Here is a 23,263-nt window from a genome sequence, read left to right as displayed (position 1 = left end):
CGTTCGAGTAAGTACAGAATCAGAAGAGAGGAAGGCTATGGGAATTATGAATACTTAAGTGATATGTAGAGAGAGCCAAGGAGACCGAGGAGCCTTGAGAAAAAATGAGAAATTCTAAGAGACAGTGGGATTTAAGGAGTCAGGAGAGGAGAGTTTTAATGAAGCCTTCAAGTGACACGGATCAAATGGATCAGGAAATACAGTGCCTATTGACTTCGGTAGCTAAGGAGAGAGAGGGTCTTTGCTTTCAGCAAACCTAATTTGAGTAAAATAGTAAGGGCAGAAGCCAAATTTGAATGAATTCGAGCTGTGAATAGAGGACAAAGAAGTAAAAATATTGGGTGTAGAATCTATATTTTGAGAAAGATTAGGAATGGTGACAGCAGTGGTTATTAGAGGGGATCTTATTGTGGAATTGGAAAGAATATGAAGACTATAGAATTGCTTTTAACATTCATTGTCCTCTCTCAAACTGTGGAAGCTGAGAACAAATAGCTGGTCATAATGAATAGCACTATTTATAAATTGTGAATACTATTTTAGTACATTTTACATTCAGCAGTTTGGGTTCAGCAGTTGCTATTAGTATTTAAGCTACAAATATGAACTGTGTCAGACTGTATTTCATTTGAAGTCCAGTACTGTGATACTCCAAACTTTTAAGTTATTTGACTTCTTCAGGTATATCCTAATGATTCCTCTAGATATCTTATGTGGAAATCAGATGTTTTTACTAAATTACAATTGCTGCATATATTAGTCAGAGCTTTGGGTTTAATGTGCATTTAAACGAAAATGCTCTTGGATTAAATTTTCTGTATAATGGGTTTCACTTTGATCTCCATTAGAAGTTTTGTTGTTATTCTGAAGTTCAGATAGTACTTTAATGAATATATTACTTAGGAATATGGAAAGGATAGTTCAGAGGGAAAGTCTGACTGCCAAGAATTATATATGAATCTCTGATAGTTGTGCTGATGGGAGCTTAATTTGGCTAAATCATTAAAAAAACCTTTTCAGCAGTATTTAATAAGGTGAAACATGCATAAACTGTGTGCAAACAGTTACCCAACAAAATTCTAAAAAATGTAAACACGACAGAAAACACATTAAATTGTTACAGTGAAAGAAAGTAAGTGGATAGATTAAAAGGAAGCATTGGGTAACCTTTGGGGATGTTGGATGTATTAATTTACTGGATTGTGATAATACTTTCCCCAAAATATTCATATATGACTTATTTAATTGTAAATTTTAAAAATGTGCAGTTTGTTTCAGAACAGTTATATACTGATAAATTAAGAAAGTAAATAAAAAGAGGAAGAATTGACAGCATTTGAGTATAGTTACTTTCTTTGACTACTATAGTTATGTCAGGGTGATAGGATTGTGAACACTTTTAATTTTCTTCATTTTTACACTGTATTGTGAATATATAATTGAGAAACTATTTAACATATGCAAGATGGCATTAAACACATCTATAGATTTAAAGAATAGAGATACTCATGTACTTAAGAAATAAAACATAATGTATTTAAAGTTGTCCTGTGCATTCTATATTTTTCCTTTTCTTGATTTTCTTTATAATTTTATTACATGCCTATATATTTCTAAAATTGTATTGTTTGTTTTTTTCTGTTTCGAGATGAAATATAAAATTATCCTGTATGATCTGTGACTTATTTTTTATACAGGGTGTCATTGTGTAGCTCAGATTGGCCTCAAACTTGCCATTCTTCTCTCTCAGCCTCACAAATGAAGGGATTATAAGTATCTACCACCACATCCTGCTCTATGACTTCAACACTATATTTGTGATATTTTTCCATGTTCATATGCTATAGATCATTTGTTTTTTATTGCTGTTTATCACCCTATTAGATGACCTTTCCACTGTTTACCCATAATCCTGTTGATGGGTTTTTAGTGTACATTCTTATCTTTTATTTTTCACTTTTTGCCATTAAAAGCTGTTTTGTGATATCCTTCCAGTCTATGTTTCTTTATATCCATGTATATGAATTTCTTTTGGCTTTTAAAACCTAATAGTAGATGTAGCATGAATCTTAACAGTTCTTATTAATAAAATAAAACCTGAGGCCAGTTATTGGGGTGTACACTGGAAGATCAGAGAGACAGAACAAGCCACAGCTACCTCACCTTGCCAGTTCCTCAGCTAGTCCTGTTTCCTCAGACTGGAAGCCTCTGAGTCCTCATCCAGAATGAATCTCAGCTGAACTGCTGCTAGAAGTCTGAAAGCTTAACCAGCCAAATGCTTAACCAGCCAAATGCTTCTAGTTTCTGGTCTCTACACCTTATATATCTTTCTGTTTTTGCCATCACTCCCTGGGATTAAAGGCTCACTTCTTGGGTTTAAAGGCGTGTGTCACCATGCGTGGCTGTTTCCAATGTGGCCTTGAACTCACAGAGATCCCAGATTTCTGCCTCTGGAATGCTAGGATTAAAGGCTTGAGTGCCAACATTTTCTAGCCTAAGTATCTAGTGGCTGTTCTGTCTCTGACCCCAGCTAAGTTTATTAGGGTGCACAATATTTTGGGGAACACAATACCACCACAAGTAGAGCTGTGGGTCTTTATTTTTGCTGGATAATACTGTTATTTTATATGTTACTTGTATCAGTTATACCATCACAAGTAAGTATTCTCATTCTTATTACCATGTAAGACCTTTGTACATTTGTATTTTGCCTGAAAATTTCCTTTTGATGACCTAGTGAGCGAAAAATAGTATCTTATTGGGGAATTTAATTTACATTTCTTTAATTATTATTATTTAATTATCAACAACTATTTAATTGTTGAACCTTATGTAGTTCTATGTAGTCTGTTTATAGCCTTTTCTTCTTTATCTTCTAGAAGTTCTTTGTCTATTTTTGAAATTGATCCTTTATCAGTTATGCATGTGTTCTTTTTCAGTAAATAGCTGTCTCCTTGGTTTGTAGTGCTTTTGAAGAACTTACCTTATATTTTAATATAGCTGGCTGTGTCAACTTCTTTTTGTTTTCTACTTTTGGTGTCTTGTTTAATCTTTCCCTCCCTCCATCTTATAAAAATGTAGTTTTATATTTTTTGCTGGAAGCTTTAAAACGTTACCTTTTCAAAGTGTGTGTCTCTCAATTTTTCTGTAACACCTAAAACTACAATAAAAAGTATTAAAAACTGATATTTGGGCCAAGGAAATGGTTTGGAGAGTGAAAATGCTTGTTCTGCAAGTTTTTTGGCCTAAGTTTTGATCCTGGAGAACACAAGTAGAAAGCTGATGCATTTATAATTCCAGTACTTCTATGGTGAGATAAGAGGCAAACACCAAAAATCTGCCAGTAGCTTGTGGGCCAGCTAGCCTGGAGTATATAGAGTATAGTGGCTGAAACAAGAGAGATCCTGCCTCAAAACAAGACAGAAGGGGAGAAACAACTCTTCAGCGGTTGTTCTTTGACTTCCACAAGCACAGAATGGCATAAGTGTACCCTCATGTACACACACAATAAATAGTTAGTTTTGAAAAATGGTATCATACTCAGGACTTGAGCCCATAGCAGGAAGCCAGCTAAACTATGTAGATACTTCAAGACCATCTTAAACTACCAAGTAGCAAGACTTTGCCTCAAAAAACCATAGCTTAGTGGTTAAGTGCTTGCTAAGTATATGCAAAGTCATGGGTTTCATCCTCAGTACCACAAAAAGGGAAAAAATCCTTTCATATTTATAGCCTTAACCTATGTGTAATTATTTTAATGTGTGTATGTGAAGTGGGAGGATCTAGTTTTGTTCCTTTTCCCCCATATGGCTAATCATTTATTGAATGCTCTTAATTTTCATCCTAGTGATCCTGTCATGTGTCATATATCTTTGTATTTGTGAGTGTGTTTTGAAGTTACTGTTTCTTTGAACTCTTTCTATATCCTTCTTTATAGTCTTGCTTTAGTTGTAGAAAGAACCTGATATTATGCCATGTTTCTTGTAAAACTAGACTTCTCAGATTGTTCTGTTTTTCCTTTTCCCTTTTAGAAGTAAACTTTTACTTTTTTATAATATATTGCTTTATTTTTAAACAAGTACTGTAATCACCTTAGTGACTAAAATAAAACAAAAAAAAACAAACAAAAACATAATGTAAAGCATATTGGCTGTAAAATCTTGTCCTATTTCACCAAAACTAATTTTAAGTTAAGAAGTAAACATGAGAGTTTATTTTGGAAACATAGTAAGTTGCAGTATTTGGAACAAATTTTACACTGAAAACAACTAAGAATATTGTATTTTAAGAAATGTGAATTAACACGTCAAAAAGCTAAGAGAATGCTAGAAATATGAGAGTAAGGAGCTCTTAAGTTCTATTTGCTTGAAGGGTATTTGCTTAGCTAGGGGCACTTGATGACTATGAAATACTTAGGGTATTTGTAGTGCTAAGAACACTTGGAATTCAATCAGGGCACCTTGAAGATAAGCTAAAGAGAGAGCTTCTGTCTCTAATTCAAAGATCCCAAAGGGCCAATTTGTTGAGAAAGGAGCAAAAAATTACTCTCTACCATCTTCAAAGAAACAAAACAAAAAACACTGTAAGGAAAGTTACCTTGATGCTATCTAAAACAGAAGGGGGAGAAAAGCCTGTCCTTGGCAAGTTGTAACCATCCAATAAACTAAGTGGGGGTGGGTGGGGCTGTGGGTATGTAGGGAGGTAGTTATCCTTGATAAACTTACAAGAGATCTCTTTTTAGTTATTCACTCTGTTAAAATATACTATTCAGGAACAATCTTGTGGTTCCCCCTAAAACAGTGGCTCTCAACCTTCCTGATGCTGTGACCCTTTAATACAGTTCCTCATGTTGTAGTGGCTCCCAACAATAATATTATTTCATTGCTACTTCATAACTGTAATTTTTCTACTGTTACGAATTGTAATACAAATATCTGATATGCAGGATATGATATATAATCCTAAAGGGTTATGACCCACAGGTTGAGAATCACCACCCTAAATGGAACCTTGTATCCATTTGTACTATAGTAACTTCTTATTTTCTTTCCTCCAGTTTCTGGCAACACTAATTTATCTTGTGTCTGAATTTGCCTATAAATAGAATCATATAATGTGATCTTCATGTCTTCTTTTACTTAGCATATTGTTTCCAAGGTTTATCCATGATATAGCATGAATTGGTACTTCATTCTTTTTTTGTTATTATTGTTAAATAGTATCCATTGTATAGACAAATATATGTCACACTTTATCTTTTTACTGATGGATGGTTGACTGTTCCTATTTCTTTACTTTTCTGAGTAAGGCTAAGTATGAACATTTGTGTTCAAGTTTTTTACATGAAAATATAGTTTTTATTTTCATAGGTATATTAAACCAGAAATGGAATTCCTGGGTCATATGGTAACTTTTAGTGACATTTTTGGGGAATACCATGGTATTTTTAACAATATATCTACACCATTTTACATTCTTACCAGCAATGTGTGATGGTTCCAGTTTTACTTCATATATTTTGTGAGTGTTTTCAATTACTGCTTGTAAAGTGACATTTCATTGTAATTTTATTGGTAGTCATTGAAGTTGATTTCCTTTTCATGTTTATTGATTTTTTTTTTTTATCTTGGAGAAATACCACATTCTTTGTCCACATGGTTTTGGTTAGTTGTCAAAACATGAATTTAAAACAATTAAGTAAACAATTACGTACAAATACATATCCTTAAAGATGTCAGTTTTTATAAGATAGAAGTTTTTTTATGTTCCCAATGAAAGTATCATTAGATTTTTTTTTCTCTTGGAGCTAGACCAGACTGCAGAATTAATTGGTAAGATCAGACAAGCATGAGTAGCTAAGAAAAAGCTGAAAGTGAAGAGCAGTAAGTATGGCTAGCCCTGCTGTACATTTTAATCCAAAACTAAAATCACATGGTGTTTATATAGGAATTCATTGACCAGTGGAAGAGAATAGAAAATACGGAAACACACCCAATTACACATGGAAATTTAATATTTTAATAAAGTGAACATCCTAACAGGAGTGGAGAAAATAAGAATTTTTTAAAAATTGTATTTTATTTATCTATCTATCTATCTATTTATTATTTTTTAAGTGTGTGCATAGATGTGTGTGAGTGTCAAGTATAGAGGTAAAAATACGGAATGCTTCACCTGTTTACATGTTATTCTACATAAGGGCCATGCTAATCTCCATATCATTCTAGTTTTAATACATGTGCTGCTGAAGTGAACACATGGAATTTTGAGTATGTGGTGTTTGTGGTATACACTGGTATAAAATAGGTTTGGATATATTTTTCATACCATGCACCATGATGACCATATAAAAAATAATTAAAATAACTTGAAGATGCCAGGCGGCATGGTGCACGCCTTCAATCCCAGCACTTGGGAGGCAGAGGCAGGCAGATCTCTGCGTTTTAGGCCAGCCTGGTCTACAAAGTGAGTTTCAGGACAGTCAGGGCTACAAGAGAAACCCTGCCTTGATAAACAAACAAACAAAAACAAACAAGCAAAAAACTTGAAAAGATGGATCAATTATTTATGACCTAGATATGGAGAAACTTTATTATGACTTAGTCTAGCTGCAAAAATGAAAATCATAGATATAATTATGTATGTAGGTGTATATATGTTCATGTGTTTATATATCCAAGGTGCTTCAGAATCTGACACTTCAGTGTTAATATAATGCTGTAAGTAGAAAATTTCACATCATAAAACTTTGTTTCATAGGCAAAATTACTTTTGTATATATAAAATATATATGAAAAAAATACATTTCATACTTAGATCTGGTTTCTCCCCTAGGTATCTCATTATGTATGTGTAAATATTGTAAAATCTAAAATCTGAAACACTTTTGATATCAAGCATTTTAGACAACAGGTACTCAATCTGTGTGTGTGTGTGTGTGTGTGTGTGTGTATGTGTGTGTGTGTACATCTAGGACTTCCCACATGCTAGGCAAATGCTCTGCCACTGAGCTACATCCCAAGCTTATACAAACACTTTTGCATAATAGTAATCAAAGCAAGAAGCAAATGACAGATTAAAAGAACATTTCTCGCTTATTTGATGAACTTGAGTTAATCGCTGAAATAATAAAAAATCCTCTAAACTAGAGAAATGGGAACTTATGAACACAGATAATTCATAGAAATAACTATAGTTTAGCCTTATGTGTTAAATGATGCCCAACATCAATTTTTAAAGATTGTTACTTTTATTTTATGTGTATTGGTGTTTTGCCCACATGTATATATGTGTACCACATGAGTGAAGTGCCAGAAGAAGGTGTTGGAGTTACAGGCTGCTAACTGCCATATGGGTGTTGGGAATTGAATGCCAATCCTGTAAAAGAGCAGCTAGTGTTCTTAACCACTGAGCCATTATCTCTCCAGCCCTTCCCAACATCATTTTTAATAAGGGAGATGCAACTTAAGACAACAAAGGCCAATCATTTCTTTCCTATCACACCGACAAAATTGCAGCATTTGAATGACATTTTGTTGGCGATAAACGTGATTTTATATACTTTTTTTGGTTTTTTTCAAGACAGGGTTTCTCTGTGTAGCTTTGCGCCTTTCCTGGATCTCGCTCTGTAGACCAGGCTGGCCTCGAACTCACAGAGATCCGCCTGCCTCTGCCTCCCAAGTGCTGGGATTAAAGGCGTGCGCCACCACCGCCTGGCTGATTTTATATACTTTTGTTGTGAATATGAAATGGTAGTGATTCAGAGAAGTTTTAGCACTACAAGCAGAATTACACATATGTACTTTTTGACCCAGTAGTCCTATATCTTACAGATATATACTAAGAATATCTGAGTAATATATGTACACATAACGAGTGTTACTATTTCAAATAGCAAAAGTTACAACAATCTAAATATTATCTTGAATTCAACAAAACAACTCTTAAAAAATAGAAACCGTAGGTGAAACTAGATACAAAGTATATTAAATTTTTTCATGTTGCTCATGTTAAATTTTTGTATGTGATGATGCTATTATGATTATTTTTTAAAAGAGTACCTCTTAGAAATGTTATAATCCATTTCAGATACTGTTTATTTATACTTCAGCTAGTGAGGGCATCTCAAAAGTTAACTTCTGAGGCCCCTGTCACATCTTTTAATGATTACTATTTAAGTATTTTAGATTAAATTATATGATTGGAATTTATTTGAAAGTAAGCCAAAAGTATAGGGCAAGTGAGAGGTAGAGATGAAATAAGATTTGCAATGAGTTGAAAATGGTTTAATTTTAGTGATTTTGTTATTTTAGGTTCTCTTTGTGTTTAAATTTCCCATAAAATGCATAGATTTTAAGTAGGTATAAATGAAGAGAGTTCCTTTGGAACACACACATTGATATCAGGGTAGAAAACTGGACAAAAAGTCCTCATGCACCATGTTCCTCATATAATACATAATCCATTTGCAATATATCCTATTTGTATGCTTGCCTAACCTCCTACCTCTGTAAGTATGTGTCAATGATATAATATTTAAGAGATATTTTTCTGTTAGTTTAATTCTAAGGATTAAGGTAATTTACAATGTTTACAGTGATTTGCTTATTAGGCCACAATTATAAAGGATTTTGGATTATCAAAATAATTGATCTAGAGAATTAAATTTTTCTGTCATACTTTTTATGGCATTCATATTTTCTTTCAAGTTTTGCTTGGACATAAACCTAGATATATCAGATATAAGAGAATATTGGAAAGGGCATTTTTTCTCAAATTGTAACATTGAAATTGTTCATTTAATAATTTTAAGTATGCTGTTCTGATAAGTTATAAAGATCCTAGATTGTATAAAATCATACAGAAGAGTAAAAATTTATCTTCCTCTTAAATATTTTTCTTCAGAGCCCTCATTATGCATTAGAAAGACAGATAGTATGACTTGTTTAGTGATAGTGACATTAACAATGAAATCTTATGCTTTCTCTTTTACCATCAGGTTGATATTGGAAGTTTTCTGGTTATTAGAAATTGAATGTAATGGCAGCAGAATTTATAAAGAGTTGCTGTAGAGGATGTTTCTATGGTGAAACAGAAAAGCACAAGTGTGAGTATTCTTGTGATTTTGGTAAGCACTTACTTAGTACCTTCTTTATGGCATTTAATAATATTTGAGTAAATTAGAAATGTTTTCTGACTTTGATGGAAAGACCAAAAGGGAAGGCATACTAGGTTGTTACTTCAGAACTCCTAGTGATCCTGAAGTATAGTGGAGAGATTAATTCAGATCATGAAACAACCCTGGACATCACTATAAAGAAGGTAGCATTTGCTGTGGGAGCCTGAATAGGATTTGGCAAGCTGTGGGAAAAAGGAAGTATAAAAATCTAAGAGTTCGACATAGATAGGTGAATGGAATAAGATAGTCAAGGTAAGGAGAGAAGTGTGCTTGGGAAAAAATAAACTCTGATAAATGTTTGGGTGCAAATAAAGACAACTTCTACTTTATGTTCAGTACATTACAAATATCTTGTGGATGAATGATCACTGTGCTGGCTAGTTTTATGTTAACTTGACACAAGCTAGAGTCATTTGGGAAGAGGGAACCTCAATTGAGAAATTCCCCCCACCAGATTTTCCTGTAGACAATCCTGTAATGCATTTTCTTGATTGATTATTGATGTGTCTGTGTGGGGCAGCTCACTGTGGGTGGTACTGGTGGTCCTGGGTGCTGTAAGCCAGTGAGCAGCACTCCTCCATGGCTTCTGCTTTAGTTCCTGCCTTGAGTTCCCTGGATGATGGACTACAAACTGTAACCCTTTCCTCCCTAAATTGATTTTGGTCATGATGTTTTATCACAGCAGTAGAAACCCATATAAGACAGTCACTGAAGAAGAAACTTATAACTTTATCAGGATCCACATTTAGGAAAGATTCCTGTACTAGCTATTTCCTTTTATGTTGTATGGTTTCTTATCTCTTCAGGGTTAAGATTATAACTTTACTTTTCTCTGGTTCTTTTACTTCTTGTAGGGTAGAGCTTCTTAGTATGTTTTTGGATATGAAGTTTTATTAGTCTATTTTTTATGCCAGTAACACAGTACTATAACATGAATTGCTTAACAGTCTTAATAAAAAAATCCTGGAGCCAGATATTGGGGTGAAGCTGAAAGATCAGAGGAACAGAACAAGCCAGCCACAAGTTCTTACCCCTAGGAAATCCTCAGCCCAAGAGTGTGAGTTCCTGTTTCCTCACGCCTTATATACCTTCCTGTGTCCTGCCATATTACTTCCTGAGATTAAAGGCTTGTGTCCTTCCCAAGCAAAGGCATTAGATCTCAAGTGCTGGGATTCAAGGTGTGTGCTACCATGCCTGGCTCTGTTCCCATTGTGGCCTTGAATTCACAGAGATCCAGATGGATCTCTGCCTCTAGTAATAGGATTAAGGGTGTGTGCCACCACAGCCTGACCTCTATGTCTAATTTAGTGGCTGGCTTTGTCCTCTGATCCCCAGGCAAGCTTTATTGGGATACACATAATAATCTGCTTATTACATACTGGATAAGAGGTTTATTTTGGTCCACAACTCTGAAGGTCAAAGGTGATAATGGTTTTCTTGCTGGTAGTATCCTGAGGCAGTACAGAGTATCACTTAATAGAAAAGCAGGGAATGAATACATGTAACTTGATTTCTCTGTGTCTCTTACAAAGCTACCAGATTCAACTGTGGATTTCTACCCTCCCAAAGGAACTGAATCCCAAAAGCCCCTTATCTAAACACGTTATTTGGTTTAAGTTTCCATAAATAGTTTTACTTTCCTTACAATGTGGACTGTAGGTTAATACTCTTACAGTAGGATTATATGTCAGCACATGGGGGATACACTTAAACCATATCTATAGCAAAAAGTTTCTGTTTTTACATTAAAACATTCCATAAATTCCTGTACTACAGTAGTTGTGCTTTTCTTCATTCTACAGATAATACTAAGTATACATAAAGATCAACATCAACTATCCTTTTCCACCCTATCTTTTTTTTTTTTTTGGTTTTTCGAGACAGGGTTTCTCTGTGTAGCTTTGTGCCTTTTCCTGGAACTCATTTGGTAGCCCAGGCTGGCCTCGAACTCACAGAGATCCGCCTGGCTCTGCCTCCCGAGTTCTGGGATTAAAGGCATGCGCCACCACCGGCCCGGCTCTTTTCCACCCTATCTTAGGTTATACAGCTATGTATATACTATTTTAGAAATAAATAAAATGGTGTATAGATGCTCAGGCAGGGGGAACTGCTAATATGATAAATATTTAGTCAGTATGCATTTTATTTTGTGATTTGTTGGAGAGTTTTGTAGACTTGAAGACTTTTGCTGCCTTCTCAGAATTGACTTACATATTTGAGACTCCAGTTTACCCATAGCATTAACAACGTAAGTTGCTTTGTTATAGCATTTTAAAATGACTCAGTTTTTATTTGAAGACATTGTTAATTAAACTGTAAAATAAACTTGCTTTCCATCAATGAGCTCTTATGGGAGTGACTCTTAAAAACTGCTTTTCCCATTCTAATAGGATATATGTACTTGGGCAATAACATATTAATTGATCAAATCTTAGTCCACCAAGATTAATGCAAAGTGCAGAAGAGCTTGTTAGAACTCAAGAGAAGCTTGTATTGGAATGTTTTTTAAAAATTATTTTAAAAGGCCAGGCATGGTGTCACACACCATTAGCCCTAGCATTCAAGAGGCATAAGCAAGTGGCAGAAGCCAGCAGATCTCTATGAATTCCAGGAAAGTGTGGTGTACATAGCAAGTTCCAGGTCAGCTAGGGATACATAGTAAGACCTTGTCTCAAAACAAAATAACAAAATATAATGAAAATAAAAAATAAAATAAAGATATTTAAAAAGTACTAATAATTCTGGGTTTAGATGGTTACATGTAATCTATATACATAATTGTGACTGACTTCTGATCTTTTTCTTCCTTTTGAATGCAGTTTCTGTGGAAAGGGACTTTAAAGCATCAGTCTCAAATAGCCAAAACACCATCTGTACACCTCCATTAACTTCTGTTTCAGTAAAGCCCCAAGTTGGCTGTAGTGAGGATTATTTGCTTTCCAAATTACCGTGCGATGGCAAAGAAGTACCATTTGTGGTGCCCAGGTTTAAATTATCTTATATTCAGCCCAGAACACAAGGAACTCCATCACACCTGGATGAACTAGAAGGTAATTAATGAAGTAATCATGATTTACATGTCAACATGGACCATTTAAATGCTATTAATGGTGTTATTTTCTTTTTTCATATCTTTTACACAAAATTTATACAAATATTTATATTTTGAGTTTTATAAGTTCTTTTTTGTAGAATGGCTTAATGAACAGTATTTTTGAAATGTCCTGTTGTAGAAACTGATCACAGTATAGCATGGCACGTTTATATATAGTTATAGTTTGGCTTAAAAATAGTATCTTTTTTTAATATGTGTATGTGTTTATGTCTGTGTATACCAAATTTTTTTTTAAATGCCTGTGGAGGCTAGAAGAGAGTATTGGATCTTCTGGAACTAGAGTTACAAGTGGTTGTGAGCTGCCTAGTGTGGGTGCTGGACACTGAACTTGAGTCCTCTGGAAGAGCAACAAATGCTTTTAACTGTTGAGCCATATCTCCAACTCCTCCAATTTGACTTAAAAATATATATGAACCTAGAAAGAAAAAAGTAAAAGAATTTAATCAGTAAGCAATGAAACAGAAACAGTTTTACTTACTGTTTTCTAAAATTTGGTACAATAAGACACAGGGACAAGCAATCTGCTTGCTCTCCCGCTTCCTGTCTGTCTGTCTTTCCTCCTCCTCCCCTTACTCCCTCATTCCTCCTTATACTTCCCAGACTGAATAGGTACATGAATAAGGTAGATTCATTGACTGAGATTTGGCTCATGTTGTAGAGGTTAATTAGTAAGGATAAAAATGAAACAACACATAACTCTTGTTTTAAAAAATAATTTATATTAGTCCATTGAAATACTATCAGTCATAGTGGCTTTCCCCCAAAAAATTTTATTAGAAAAATTTCAAGCATATTAAGGAATTGAAAGAACATAACAGTAATACCTCTATGCCTAACACTTAAATTGTCCCATTAGCATTTTATTATATATTTTTATCATTAATCTATATAACTCCACCCTTCTATTCAATATTAATACTCTTTTTTGGCAGGGATTGGACAAACATTTAAGAATAAATTGAAGCCATCAGCATACTCCTTCTAAATACTTATATATATCATTTACTGAAGTTTAGTGATCTATTTAGAATTTTATTTTAACATAAATCTTACATACAATGTACATTCTTAAAGTATTTTTGAATTTTGTGTGTATTTGCTGAGTTTCAAATATGTTATTTGTTGAATATTGACAAATCAAACCCATGTCAAGAAGTATAATACTTGTCCACATATTTTTCTGTTCTGTCTTTTTTCTCCTTTGGGATTCTGATTATACATAGTTTGACTTTTTGATATTGTTCTGTGGGTCTCTGAGACTATTATTTTTTTCTTCAGTTTTAGAATAAATGGCCCATTTTCAAGTTCATAGTCTCTCTCATTTGTCATCCTCATTCTGCTCCTAAGTCTCTTTTCTGAATATTTCATTTTAGACATTGTATATTAGAATTTATATTTGGTTCTTTTTTGCATATTTCATTTCTCACTTGTGATTTACCATTATATTATTGTGAACATATTTTATGTCTTTTAGCTAGTTATAGTTGTGTACCTGTGTTAATTTCAATACCTAGATCATCCATTTAGATTTAGGTTCTGTTTGTTGCTCCTTTTCCTTTGAAAATGGATTACATGTTTCAGTTACTTTGTATGTGGACTAATTTTAGTTTATATTATGGATATTTAATGATATTGCGGAATCTCTAGATTTGGTTATATTGATTTGACAAGTCCTATTTCCCTTTTCAACCCCTTCCTGTCTCCCTCCAGAGTTGTAACATAGTTGAACTTGGACTACAAATGCTGCCTTAGGTGTCATCCCTAGATTTTTGGTTCAAAAATAGTTGATCAAACTATCAAAATTTAGAATTTCTTCTTTCCAGGATTCTAACCTTTCTTTTTAACATTCCCTTGTTGTCTGGAAGACTCTCTAGTTTATCTGCCTGTTGCTCTTTGAGTTTTGTGTACTCTGCATAGTGTTGGCTTTAGCTTACAATGAAGCCAAAATTAGTTATCTGAAACAGATAACTCAGTTTGTGTGTTACACACTACTTTTCTTTATACTGCATTACTTTTAGGAATTTTACTTTTTTGGTTGGTTTTCATTTTATAATTTATTGCTGTGTGTAGGACATACTGGATTTGTTTGAATGGAAGTGATTTTTTTCCCTTAAGGAAGAAAAATGAACCCAGTGCATGGCCCTACCACTTTACTTTGCACATATCAAGTGTTTCTCAAAAAATAGTTTTAAAAACTTGTGACTCGCAGAGTAATTGAATCAGTTGATCAATTACCCCCTCATTTATTTACTTTTGTATGTGTATACTTGGGTGCACATGCAGAAGTCAGAAGACAACTTGTAGGAGTCAGTTCTCTCTTTCCACCAAAAGGTTTTAGAGATTGGACCCATGTTGTCAGGCTTGGGGGAAAGTACCTTTCTTTCTTGTCAGGATTCTCTTTCTCTTTTCATTCATATATGTTAAAATTATTGAAATTAAACTGTTGTATTGTATCTATTGCTGCAGTGAAACACCATGACAAAAAAGCAAGTTAGGGAGGAAAGGATTTATTTGGCTTATACTTTCATATCTCTGTTCATTGATGAAGAAAGACAGGACAGTAACTCAAACAGGGCTAGAATCTGAAGGCAGGAGCTGATGCAGAGGCCATGGAAGGGAGCTACTTATTGGCTTACTTCCCATGATTTTCTCAGCCTGCTTTCTTATAAAACCCAGGACCACCAGCCCAGGGATGACACCACCTACAGTGGGCTGGACTCTCCCACATCAACAGCTAATTAAGAAAATGCCCTACAGCTGAATCTTATGGAGGCATTTTCTCAATTGAGTTTCTCTCCTTTCAGATGACTCTAGCTTGTGTCAAGTTTACATAAGTCTAGTTAGCACAACCATACTTTCAGGCTTATTATATATATGATATATAGTGACCATGTTTTAATATTAATTGATTTTAATAAATCTATAGTCTCTCATCATATGAATGTACCATACTTTATTTAAAATATATTTCTAGGCACATGAGGTATTAGTTACTTTTCTGTTGCTGTGATAAATACTATGACAAAAAGGAGGAAGAGTTTATATTGGCTTTGGAGTAAGAGTGAGAATGATCATAATGGTAGGGGAAACATGGCAGCAAGTGAACAGAGCAGGAAGCTGGCTGATGACATTTTAATCACATACAGGAAGCAGAAAGAATGATCACAAAGTGGGGCACAAACACTCAAATCTCTCTCCTGGTGACAATGGTAACATACTTCTCCAGCAAAGCAGTAGCTCTTAAAAGTTCCATAACCTCCCAACCAATGCTACCAGTTGGGGACCAATAGTCCAAATACATGAGCGAATGGGGACATTTTTCATTCAAACCACAACAGAATGCTTTAGTATTGTTTTCATAGTTAAAAAAGTAAGAAATATCCACCATGGTCTCCTATTCCTTGTTCTCCCTCTCTGCCGCTGATCCAGCTGGAATCTCCCACTCACCCAAGCTCTCTTTCCCTCGACCCTCGCCCTTCACTACCCCCACTCATGTCCAGGCTGTTCATGTAGATCTCATTCCATTTCTCTGTCATTGGGTGATCCCCGTGTCCCTCTTGGGGTCCTGATTTCCAGGTAGCCTCCCTGGTGATGTGAGTAGCAGTCCAGTCATCCTTGTTCCACATCTAGTATCCTGTTATGAGTGAGTACATACCATGTTTGTCTTTCTGAGTCTGGAATACCTCACTCAGGATGATTTTTTCTAGGTCCATCCATTTGTCTGCAAACCTCATGATGTCATTGTTTTTCTCTGCTGAGTAGTATTCCATTGTGTATATGTACCACATTTTGTTTATCCATTCTTCAGTTGAAGGGCATCTAGGTTGTTTCCATGTTCTGGCTATTACAAACAATGCTGATATGAACATAGCTGAACAAGTGCTCTTGTGGTGTGGTTGAGCATTCCTTGGGTATATGCCCAAGAGTGGTATAGCTGGATCTTGGGGGAGATGGATTCTCAATTTTCTAAGAAAGCGCCATATTGATTTCCAAAGTGGTTGTACAAGCTTGCATTCCCACCAGCAGTGGAGGAGAGTTCCCCTAGCTCCACATCCTCTCCAGCATAAGGTGTCTTCAGTGTTTTTGATCTTAGCCATTCTGACAGGCGTAAGGTGGTATCTCAGAGTTGTTTTGATTTGCATTTCCCTGATGATTAGGGATGTTGAGCAATTCCTTAAATGTCTTTCAGCCATTTGAGTTTCCTCTGTTGAGAATTCTCTGTTTAGTTCTATAGCCCATTTCTTAATTGGACTGTTGGGCATTTTGATGTCTAATTTCTTGAGTTCCTTATATATTCTGGATATCAGTCCTCTGTCAGATGTGGGATTGGTGAATATCTTTTCCCATTCTGTAGGCTGTCGCTTTGCCTTGTTGACCATATCCTTTGCCCTACAAAAGCTTCTCAGTTTTAAGAGGTCCCATTGATTGATTGTTTCTCTCAGTGTCTGTGCTACTGGTGTTCTATTTAGAAAGTGGTCTCCTATGCCAATGCATTCAAGACTACTTCCTACTTTCTCTTCTAGCAGGTTCAGAGTAGCTGGGTTTATGTTGAGGTCCTTGATCCACTTGGACTTAAGTTTTGTGCACGGTGATAGATATGGATCTATTTGCAGCCTTCTACATGTTGATATCCAGTTTTGCCAGAATAGGAAGAAGCAAAGTGCTAGAGAGGCCCACAGAAATCCACAGGGATGCCCCCACAGCAGACTGCTGGCAATGGTCGAGAGACAGTCCGAGTTGACCTACTCTGGTGATGGGATGGCCAGGCACCCTAGTTGTCGTGCTGGAAACCTCGTCCAACTGCTGAGGGATCTGGATGCAGAGATCATGACTGGGCCCCAGGTGGATCTCTGGGAGTCCAGTTGGCGAGAATGAGGAGGGTTTGTATGGGGGAGAATTGTTGAGACCAAGGTCGGATGGAGCACAGAGACAAATAGCCAAACAAACGGAAACACATGAAATATGAACCAATGGCTGAGGGGTCACCAACTGGATCAGGCCCTCTGGGTGGGTGGGACAGTTGATTGGCCTGATCTGTTTGGGAGGCATCCGGGCACTGGCACTGGGTCCTGTGCTCATTGCATGAGTCGGCTGTTTGAAACCTGGGGCCTATGCAGGGTCGCTTGGCTCGGCCTGGGAGGAGGGGACTGGACCTACCTGGACTGAGTCCACCAGGTTGATCTCGGTCTGTGGGGAGGGCTTTGCCCTGGAGGAGATTGGAGTGGGAGGCGGGCTGGGGGAAAGGTGGGGGGGGCGTGAGGGGAGAGAACGGGGGAGTCTGTGCCTGTATGTGGAACTTAATTGTATTGCAAAATGGAGATAAAAAAAACTGTACAACAATTATTATTTTAATAGATAGAATCTGAAAACCTAGGTTGCTTTCTTCTTAATAATCAATTACAATCAAATTGTATTTTCTTAAGATTCTTAAATTTGCTACCTGATATCAATGTGAAATTTTTATTTTCTGGTTGTTTAGTATTCTCAATTTAGATGTTGTGCTAATACTGTGCTAATACTGCAAACTACAGAGCATATCTCACTTCAGCTTCACAGAGATATAAAATAAATAATCATTCATCCCTCTGAAAAAAAAAAAGTAAGAAATATATAGCAATAGATGACAGGTTTTCTTTTGTTCTTCTTCTAATGTACTTACTGGAAAACAGATTGAATTTTGAATTACATAGTTAAAAATTGCTTAACTCTTAAATTATAGGCTCATTGAGGACATTGGAAACCATATATATATATATATATATATATTCATATATATCCATCTATCCATCCATCCATACATATATGAAAATTACTTAATTAAATGCAAGAAAGTCCTCTTGGAACCCAATTGTAGAAGTCAAATATATGTATATTTGTGTGTATGTATGATTGATGAAACGAGATGGAGGAGGCAATTCGGAAAAAACAGACCACTATCAATAATAACTAAAACTTTTTTAAGTATTAGTTATTGTTTTGTCCCATCATTTACCAGCTAATGGGTCTGATTGCAACTGTCCCTTTCTAGGTCCTTACTTCACTGACAACAGATTTTATCATTAAATTTTGAAAAAAAAAATCAATGCATACCTACATATCCACTAAAGTTGATAGACATTTTGGCTTAAATTTTTCTTTTTTCTTTTTTTTTTTTTTTTGGTTTTTCGAGACAGAGTTTCTCTGTGTAGCTTTGCGCCTTTCCTGGGACTCACTTGGTAGCCCAGGCTGGCCTCGAATTCACAGAGATCCTCCTGGCTCTGCCTCCCGAGTGCTGGGATTAAAGGCGTGCGCCACCACCGCCCGGTGGCTTAAAATTTTTTAACTGTGGTTTTTAAGAGGGGTAAGCTATCATGTAGTATTATATTTCATTTTATAGCACTGTGGTTTAGTAAACTGAGAGAAATTCCAGATGAACCTTAAATACCATTGTGTACTGTCTGAAGGAAAAATTTAAATTCTCTAGTGCTTTACTTAATATAAAAGAAAGATGAAATGAGAATACCCTTACATTTTAGAGATAGCTTATAAAAATAATGAACCATCTTTCGTGGTACTGAGGATCTTTAGTAATAATAATGATAACAAATTTATATATTGTGTTATATACAAATATACTTTATATATAACACATATAATTTTTTTATATGAATATATTTATGTTTTATGTTATAATAATAAAATAATGCCCTTAGGTTTGTTGCTACTCTTGTTGCCATAAACTAAGACTTCTAGTAACATTTTGTTTATGTGTTAAATGATTTAAGTTTTAGTTTATAAGGTATATAAATAATGGCTCTAAGACATCACAACTCTTCAGAATCTCCTTGCCTCTGTACTGTAATTGGATCATGCAGTATTTGAACCAGAGTGAAGATAAAATTTCATCTCATATCATTTTATTTTTCTTTTTTGAACTCAGTGTAAATAATTTGTTGTATCATTTAGCTTAATTCAGAAAATACACAATTTATTTTGTGGGTTCAATTTTAAGTAAGACAAAGTAGGACAGAGAATCAAAGATGATAATAATTTAAACTTTTAAATAAATTGTTGTGTGTTTTGTTTGTATAAACTATGTGTGAGTGCATATTTATGTGTGTGTGTGTGTGTGTGTGTGTGTGTGTGTGTGTGTGTACCTGTGCACATGCTTGTGGAGGTCAGAGGTTGACATTAGTTGTCTTCTAATGCTTTCCATCCTATTTTTGAAACATTGTCTCTCCCTGAGAGCTCTCCCCAGAGCTCACCAATTGGCTGCATTGGCTGGCCAATGGGCTCTGGGAATTCTCCTGTCTCTGTCCTTTTAGAGCTAGGGTGACAGATAAGTGCCAACACACTTTGCTTTTATGTGGTGTTGGAGATCTGGAGTCAGGCCCTCCTGTATGTAAGGCAGGCACTTTCTGACTAAGCCATCTTCTCAGCTCTTAAACATTTAAAAAAATATATATGCATGTATATGGGTGCATGCACGTAAGGAGATGAAAAGATTTCCTCTGGTGACTTTTTTAGTAATATCATCTGCCTACATTGAGAGAGGATCCCTCCCTAAAGCTTACCAATTAGGCTGGATGGACTGACCATTATGTCCTCCCACCACTGGGATTACAAGCACACACATATATGCCTAGCAGCTTTGATGGGTTCTGGGAAATAAACTCAGATCCTTGTGATTATAAAGTAATGGCTTTATTAACTTAGCCATCATAATTTAAACCTTTGGAAAATCTTAGTTTATACTATATTATTATTAAACCTGAAAGGAATTTTTAAGTTGCTTTAGTCTTTTAAAATTGGAAGAGATCTTACATATGGAGGAAAATGCACAAAACAGAAATGTAAAACTCAGTGATGTATTAAAAAGTAAAATACATATACAGGCACTACCCAAGAAAGGAAAATAGAGAATTACCAGCAAGCCTACCTCTTATTCACTGAGGGTGATCAGTATCACAATTGTTATTGTCATAATTTTTGTTTTTCTTCTTAATACATATGCACATATTCTTAAATGTTGTGTGTTTTTTCTTTTTCTGGGTATTTATTTATTTGTTTAGTTTTTCTTTTATTGAAAATAAATTTTTTAATAGAATGTATTCTGATTACACTCCCCCACCAACTCCTCTCCGTTCCTCCCCACTTCTGCTCCCATTCAGATTCATAACCTTTTCGTCTCTCCTTAGAAAACAAATAGGCATCTAAGAAATAATAATAAAATAAAATAAAACAAAAACAAATCAGAGTAAGATAAAACAAACAGAGAAACAGATCCAAAGCAAAAGGACAAGAAATATATATAGTCACAGAGACACATATATTCTCATACACAGTAATCCCATAAAAACACAAAACTGGAAGCCATGCTATGTATGCAAAGGATCTGTAAGGTAAAATAAATAAATGCCCTAATATAACATTATGAGACAAAGAACCTCCAAAGATGCCATGAAGTTCATTTTGTGTTGGCCATCCCCTGCTGGACACTTAAGAGTGAGTTCTTTTCCCAATGCGAGTTCCTTGAAGAAAATTAATTTTACATTTGCAAGTTGTTACCAGTTGGAGAAAGCTTTTGGGTTAGGGATGGGGACTCCATCTAGTACAGACCTGTAGAGGCCCTGTGCGTGCTGCCACAATCTCTGTTATATGTGCATTGGTCATGCTCTGTTTAGAAGGCTTTTTTTTTTGGGGGGGGGGTGTCATCCATCTTTGGCTCTTACACTTCTTTCTGCCTCCATTGTGTTAAACATTATCTTTATCCATTCTTCTGTTGATGAACATCTAAGCTGGCTTTGCCTAATTTTTGGTTATTGTGAATAGAGCAACAATGAACATGGTTGAGGAAGTAGGATGAAGCATCCTTTGGGTATATGCCCAAAAGTGGTATAGATAAATCTTGAGGTAGATCAATTCCCATCTTTCTGAGGAACTGCCACACTGATTTCCATATTGCCAGTAGAAGTTCACACTCCCACCAGCAATGGATGAGTGTTCCCTATACTCCATATCCTCACTAGCATGAACTGTCATTTGTTTTATTTATCTTGGCCATTCTGATTAGAGTAAGATAAAATCTCAAAGTAATTTTGATTTGTATTTTTCCGATGACTAAAGATGTTGAGCATTTCTTTAAGTGCTACTCAGCTATTTAACTTTCTTCCTTTGAGAATTCTCTGTTTAGATAGGTACTTCATTTCTTAACTGGGTTATTTGTTTTCTTGATGTCCATTTTTGAGTTCTTTATGTATTTTGGATATTAGCCCTCTATCAGATGTGTAGTTAGTAAAAAAAAAAAAAAAAACTCTTCCCATTCTGTAGCCTGCTGCTTTGTCTGAATGATAGTATCCTTTGCTATACAGAGGCTTTTCAGTTTCTTTAAGTCCCATTATTAATGGTTGTTCTTAGCATCTGTGCTATCAGTGTTTTGTTCAGAAAGTCTTTTCTTGTTCTGGTCTTTATTTAAATGAAATGACCTAGTCAGTATATATTCTTTTGTTTATGTATTTTTATTCTACGTCATGCTTATGAGATTTCATTCAAGTAGCTAGTAATTTTAGTGTTTTCATATCCAAATATAAGTATGCCTTATAATCTATTATTTGTTCTAAATTACATAATATATCTATATCTATCTATATCTATCTATCTATCTATCTATCTATCTATCTATCTATCTATCTATCTATCTATATACCACTGTAAAGTACTTCTTGTGGCAAATATATATTAATTTTTCCTATTTTACTTTTGGTGGAGTTTTCTTGCAATTTTTGGCTACTAAAGATAACAGTAGATGTGAACCCTCTTGTATATGTGTCTTACACATATATAGCAATTTCAGCTCTATATATGTTTGGAATGACATTTTTGGGTCATAGAGTATAAGTATCTTCAGCTTTAGTAGAAATTACCAAACTCTTTCACAATGATTGTATAGATTTACATTCCCACCAGCAGAATACAACTGTTTATATTGTTTTATTTTCTTGCCAACACGTTATTGTCACTCTTTTTAGCTTTAACCATTTTGCTTACCTGTGTATTTTTCTAGACTTTAAAATCATGTTTCTTTTATGACGTAAGATTTATAGCTTTCCTTCTAAGTGCCTGTTTAAGTTGTAAACCAATGTGTGTAGAGGCTTATCTGTTCCCTTCTTGACTTTTAGAGGCTTCTCACATAATAGGCCAGTTATATTTGATTACATGTATCTTCTCCCACTCTGGGTTTCCTGTATACTTTAAGTAGCCTTTTGACAAAAGTCTTTTAAAATTTAATATAGTTAAAATACTTTTATGATTAATGTTCTGTGTTTGAAACCTTTCTTACAAATAACTTAACTATAGAAGGTTTATTTGTATTTGATGTTTAGTTTAGATCTGTGACCTACATACAATTTAAAAAATAATTAAGATTAAATTCTTTTCCCCCATATCAGTATTCAACTAACATTGTAGTGAAAAGACCATCTTTTTTTCCACTGCTATGTGAGGTCATACTGTTTATATATTAAATATCCATAAAATAATCACTCTCTCAGGGTCTTGTATTCTGTTGCATTAATCTGCTTTTCTATCATTATACCAAAATTCAATTCTTTATACCCAGTACAAAAATAAGTTTTAATTTTTGTTTTTCTTCTTGTTCCTTTGTGTATTAAAAGTTAATTTTTATTTATATGTATATGTTTGTGTCTCTGTGTTTGCCATGGGTAAAAGTTTGGGTGCCTGAGGAATCCAGAAGAGGAAGTCAGATCCCCTGGAGCTGGTGTTACAGGTGGTTGTGAGCTGCCTCACATGGGTGCTGGGTTCTGAGTCCTCTGGGAAAGCAGCATGTGCTTTTAGCAGCTGAGCTATCTCTCAAGTCTCTTGCTTTTCTTCTTAAAGGTTATGCTAAAAATATTCTTGGTTCTTAGTATTTCTATAAATATTTTCTATTAATTTTGTTGTTGTTGATTTTCAACTTAATTGCACTGTGGTCA

General features: G+C 34.9%; 1 protein-coding gene and 1 non-coding gene across 3 annotated transcripts in view; one reads left to right on the top strand and one right to left on the bottom strand.

Annotated features, from left to right (window-relative positions):
• Tc2n (tandem C2 domains, nuclear) overlaps positions 1 to 23,263 on the top strand; it is a 51,378-nt gene that overhangs the window by 1,231 nt on the left and 26,884 nt on the right. For both annotated transcript variants that reach the window (XR_009382734.1, XM_059279012.1), the window contains exons 2-3: positions 8,999 to 9,106; positions 11,998 to 12,228. Coding sequence is in view for 1 of the 2 variants with exons in the window: in XM_059279012.1 (XP_059134995.1) it covers positions 9,040 to 9,106; positions 11,998 to 12,228 (298 nt within the window). In the remaining variant the exon portion in view is untranslated. The remainder of the gene's footprint in view (positions 1 to 8,998; positions 9,107 to 11,997; positions 12,229 to 23,263) is intronic.
• LOC131924724 (U6 spliceosomal RNA) lies at positions 6,155 to 6,257 on the bottom strand. Its single transcript, XR_009383021.1, has one exon. It is a non-coding gene; the product is annotated as a U6 spliceosomal RNA (small nuclear RNA).

This window comes from Peromyscus eremicus, chromosome 14, assembly GCF_949786415.1.
Source record: "Peromyscus eremicus chromosome 14, PerEre_H2_v1, whole genome shotgun sequence".
Taxonomy (NCBI): Eukaryota; Metazoa; Chordata; class Mammalia; order Rodentia; family Cricetidae; genus Peromyscus; species Peromyscus eremicus.
The sequence above is the reverse complement of the archived record's forward strand: the minus strand, read 5'-3'. Positions and strand labels throughout refer to the sequence as shown.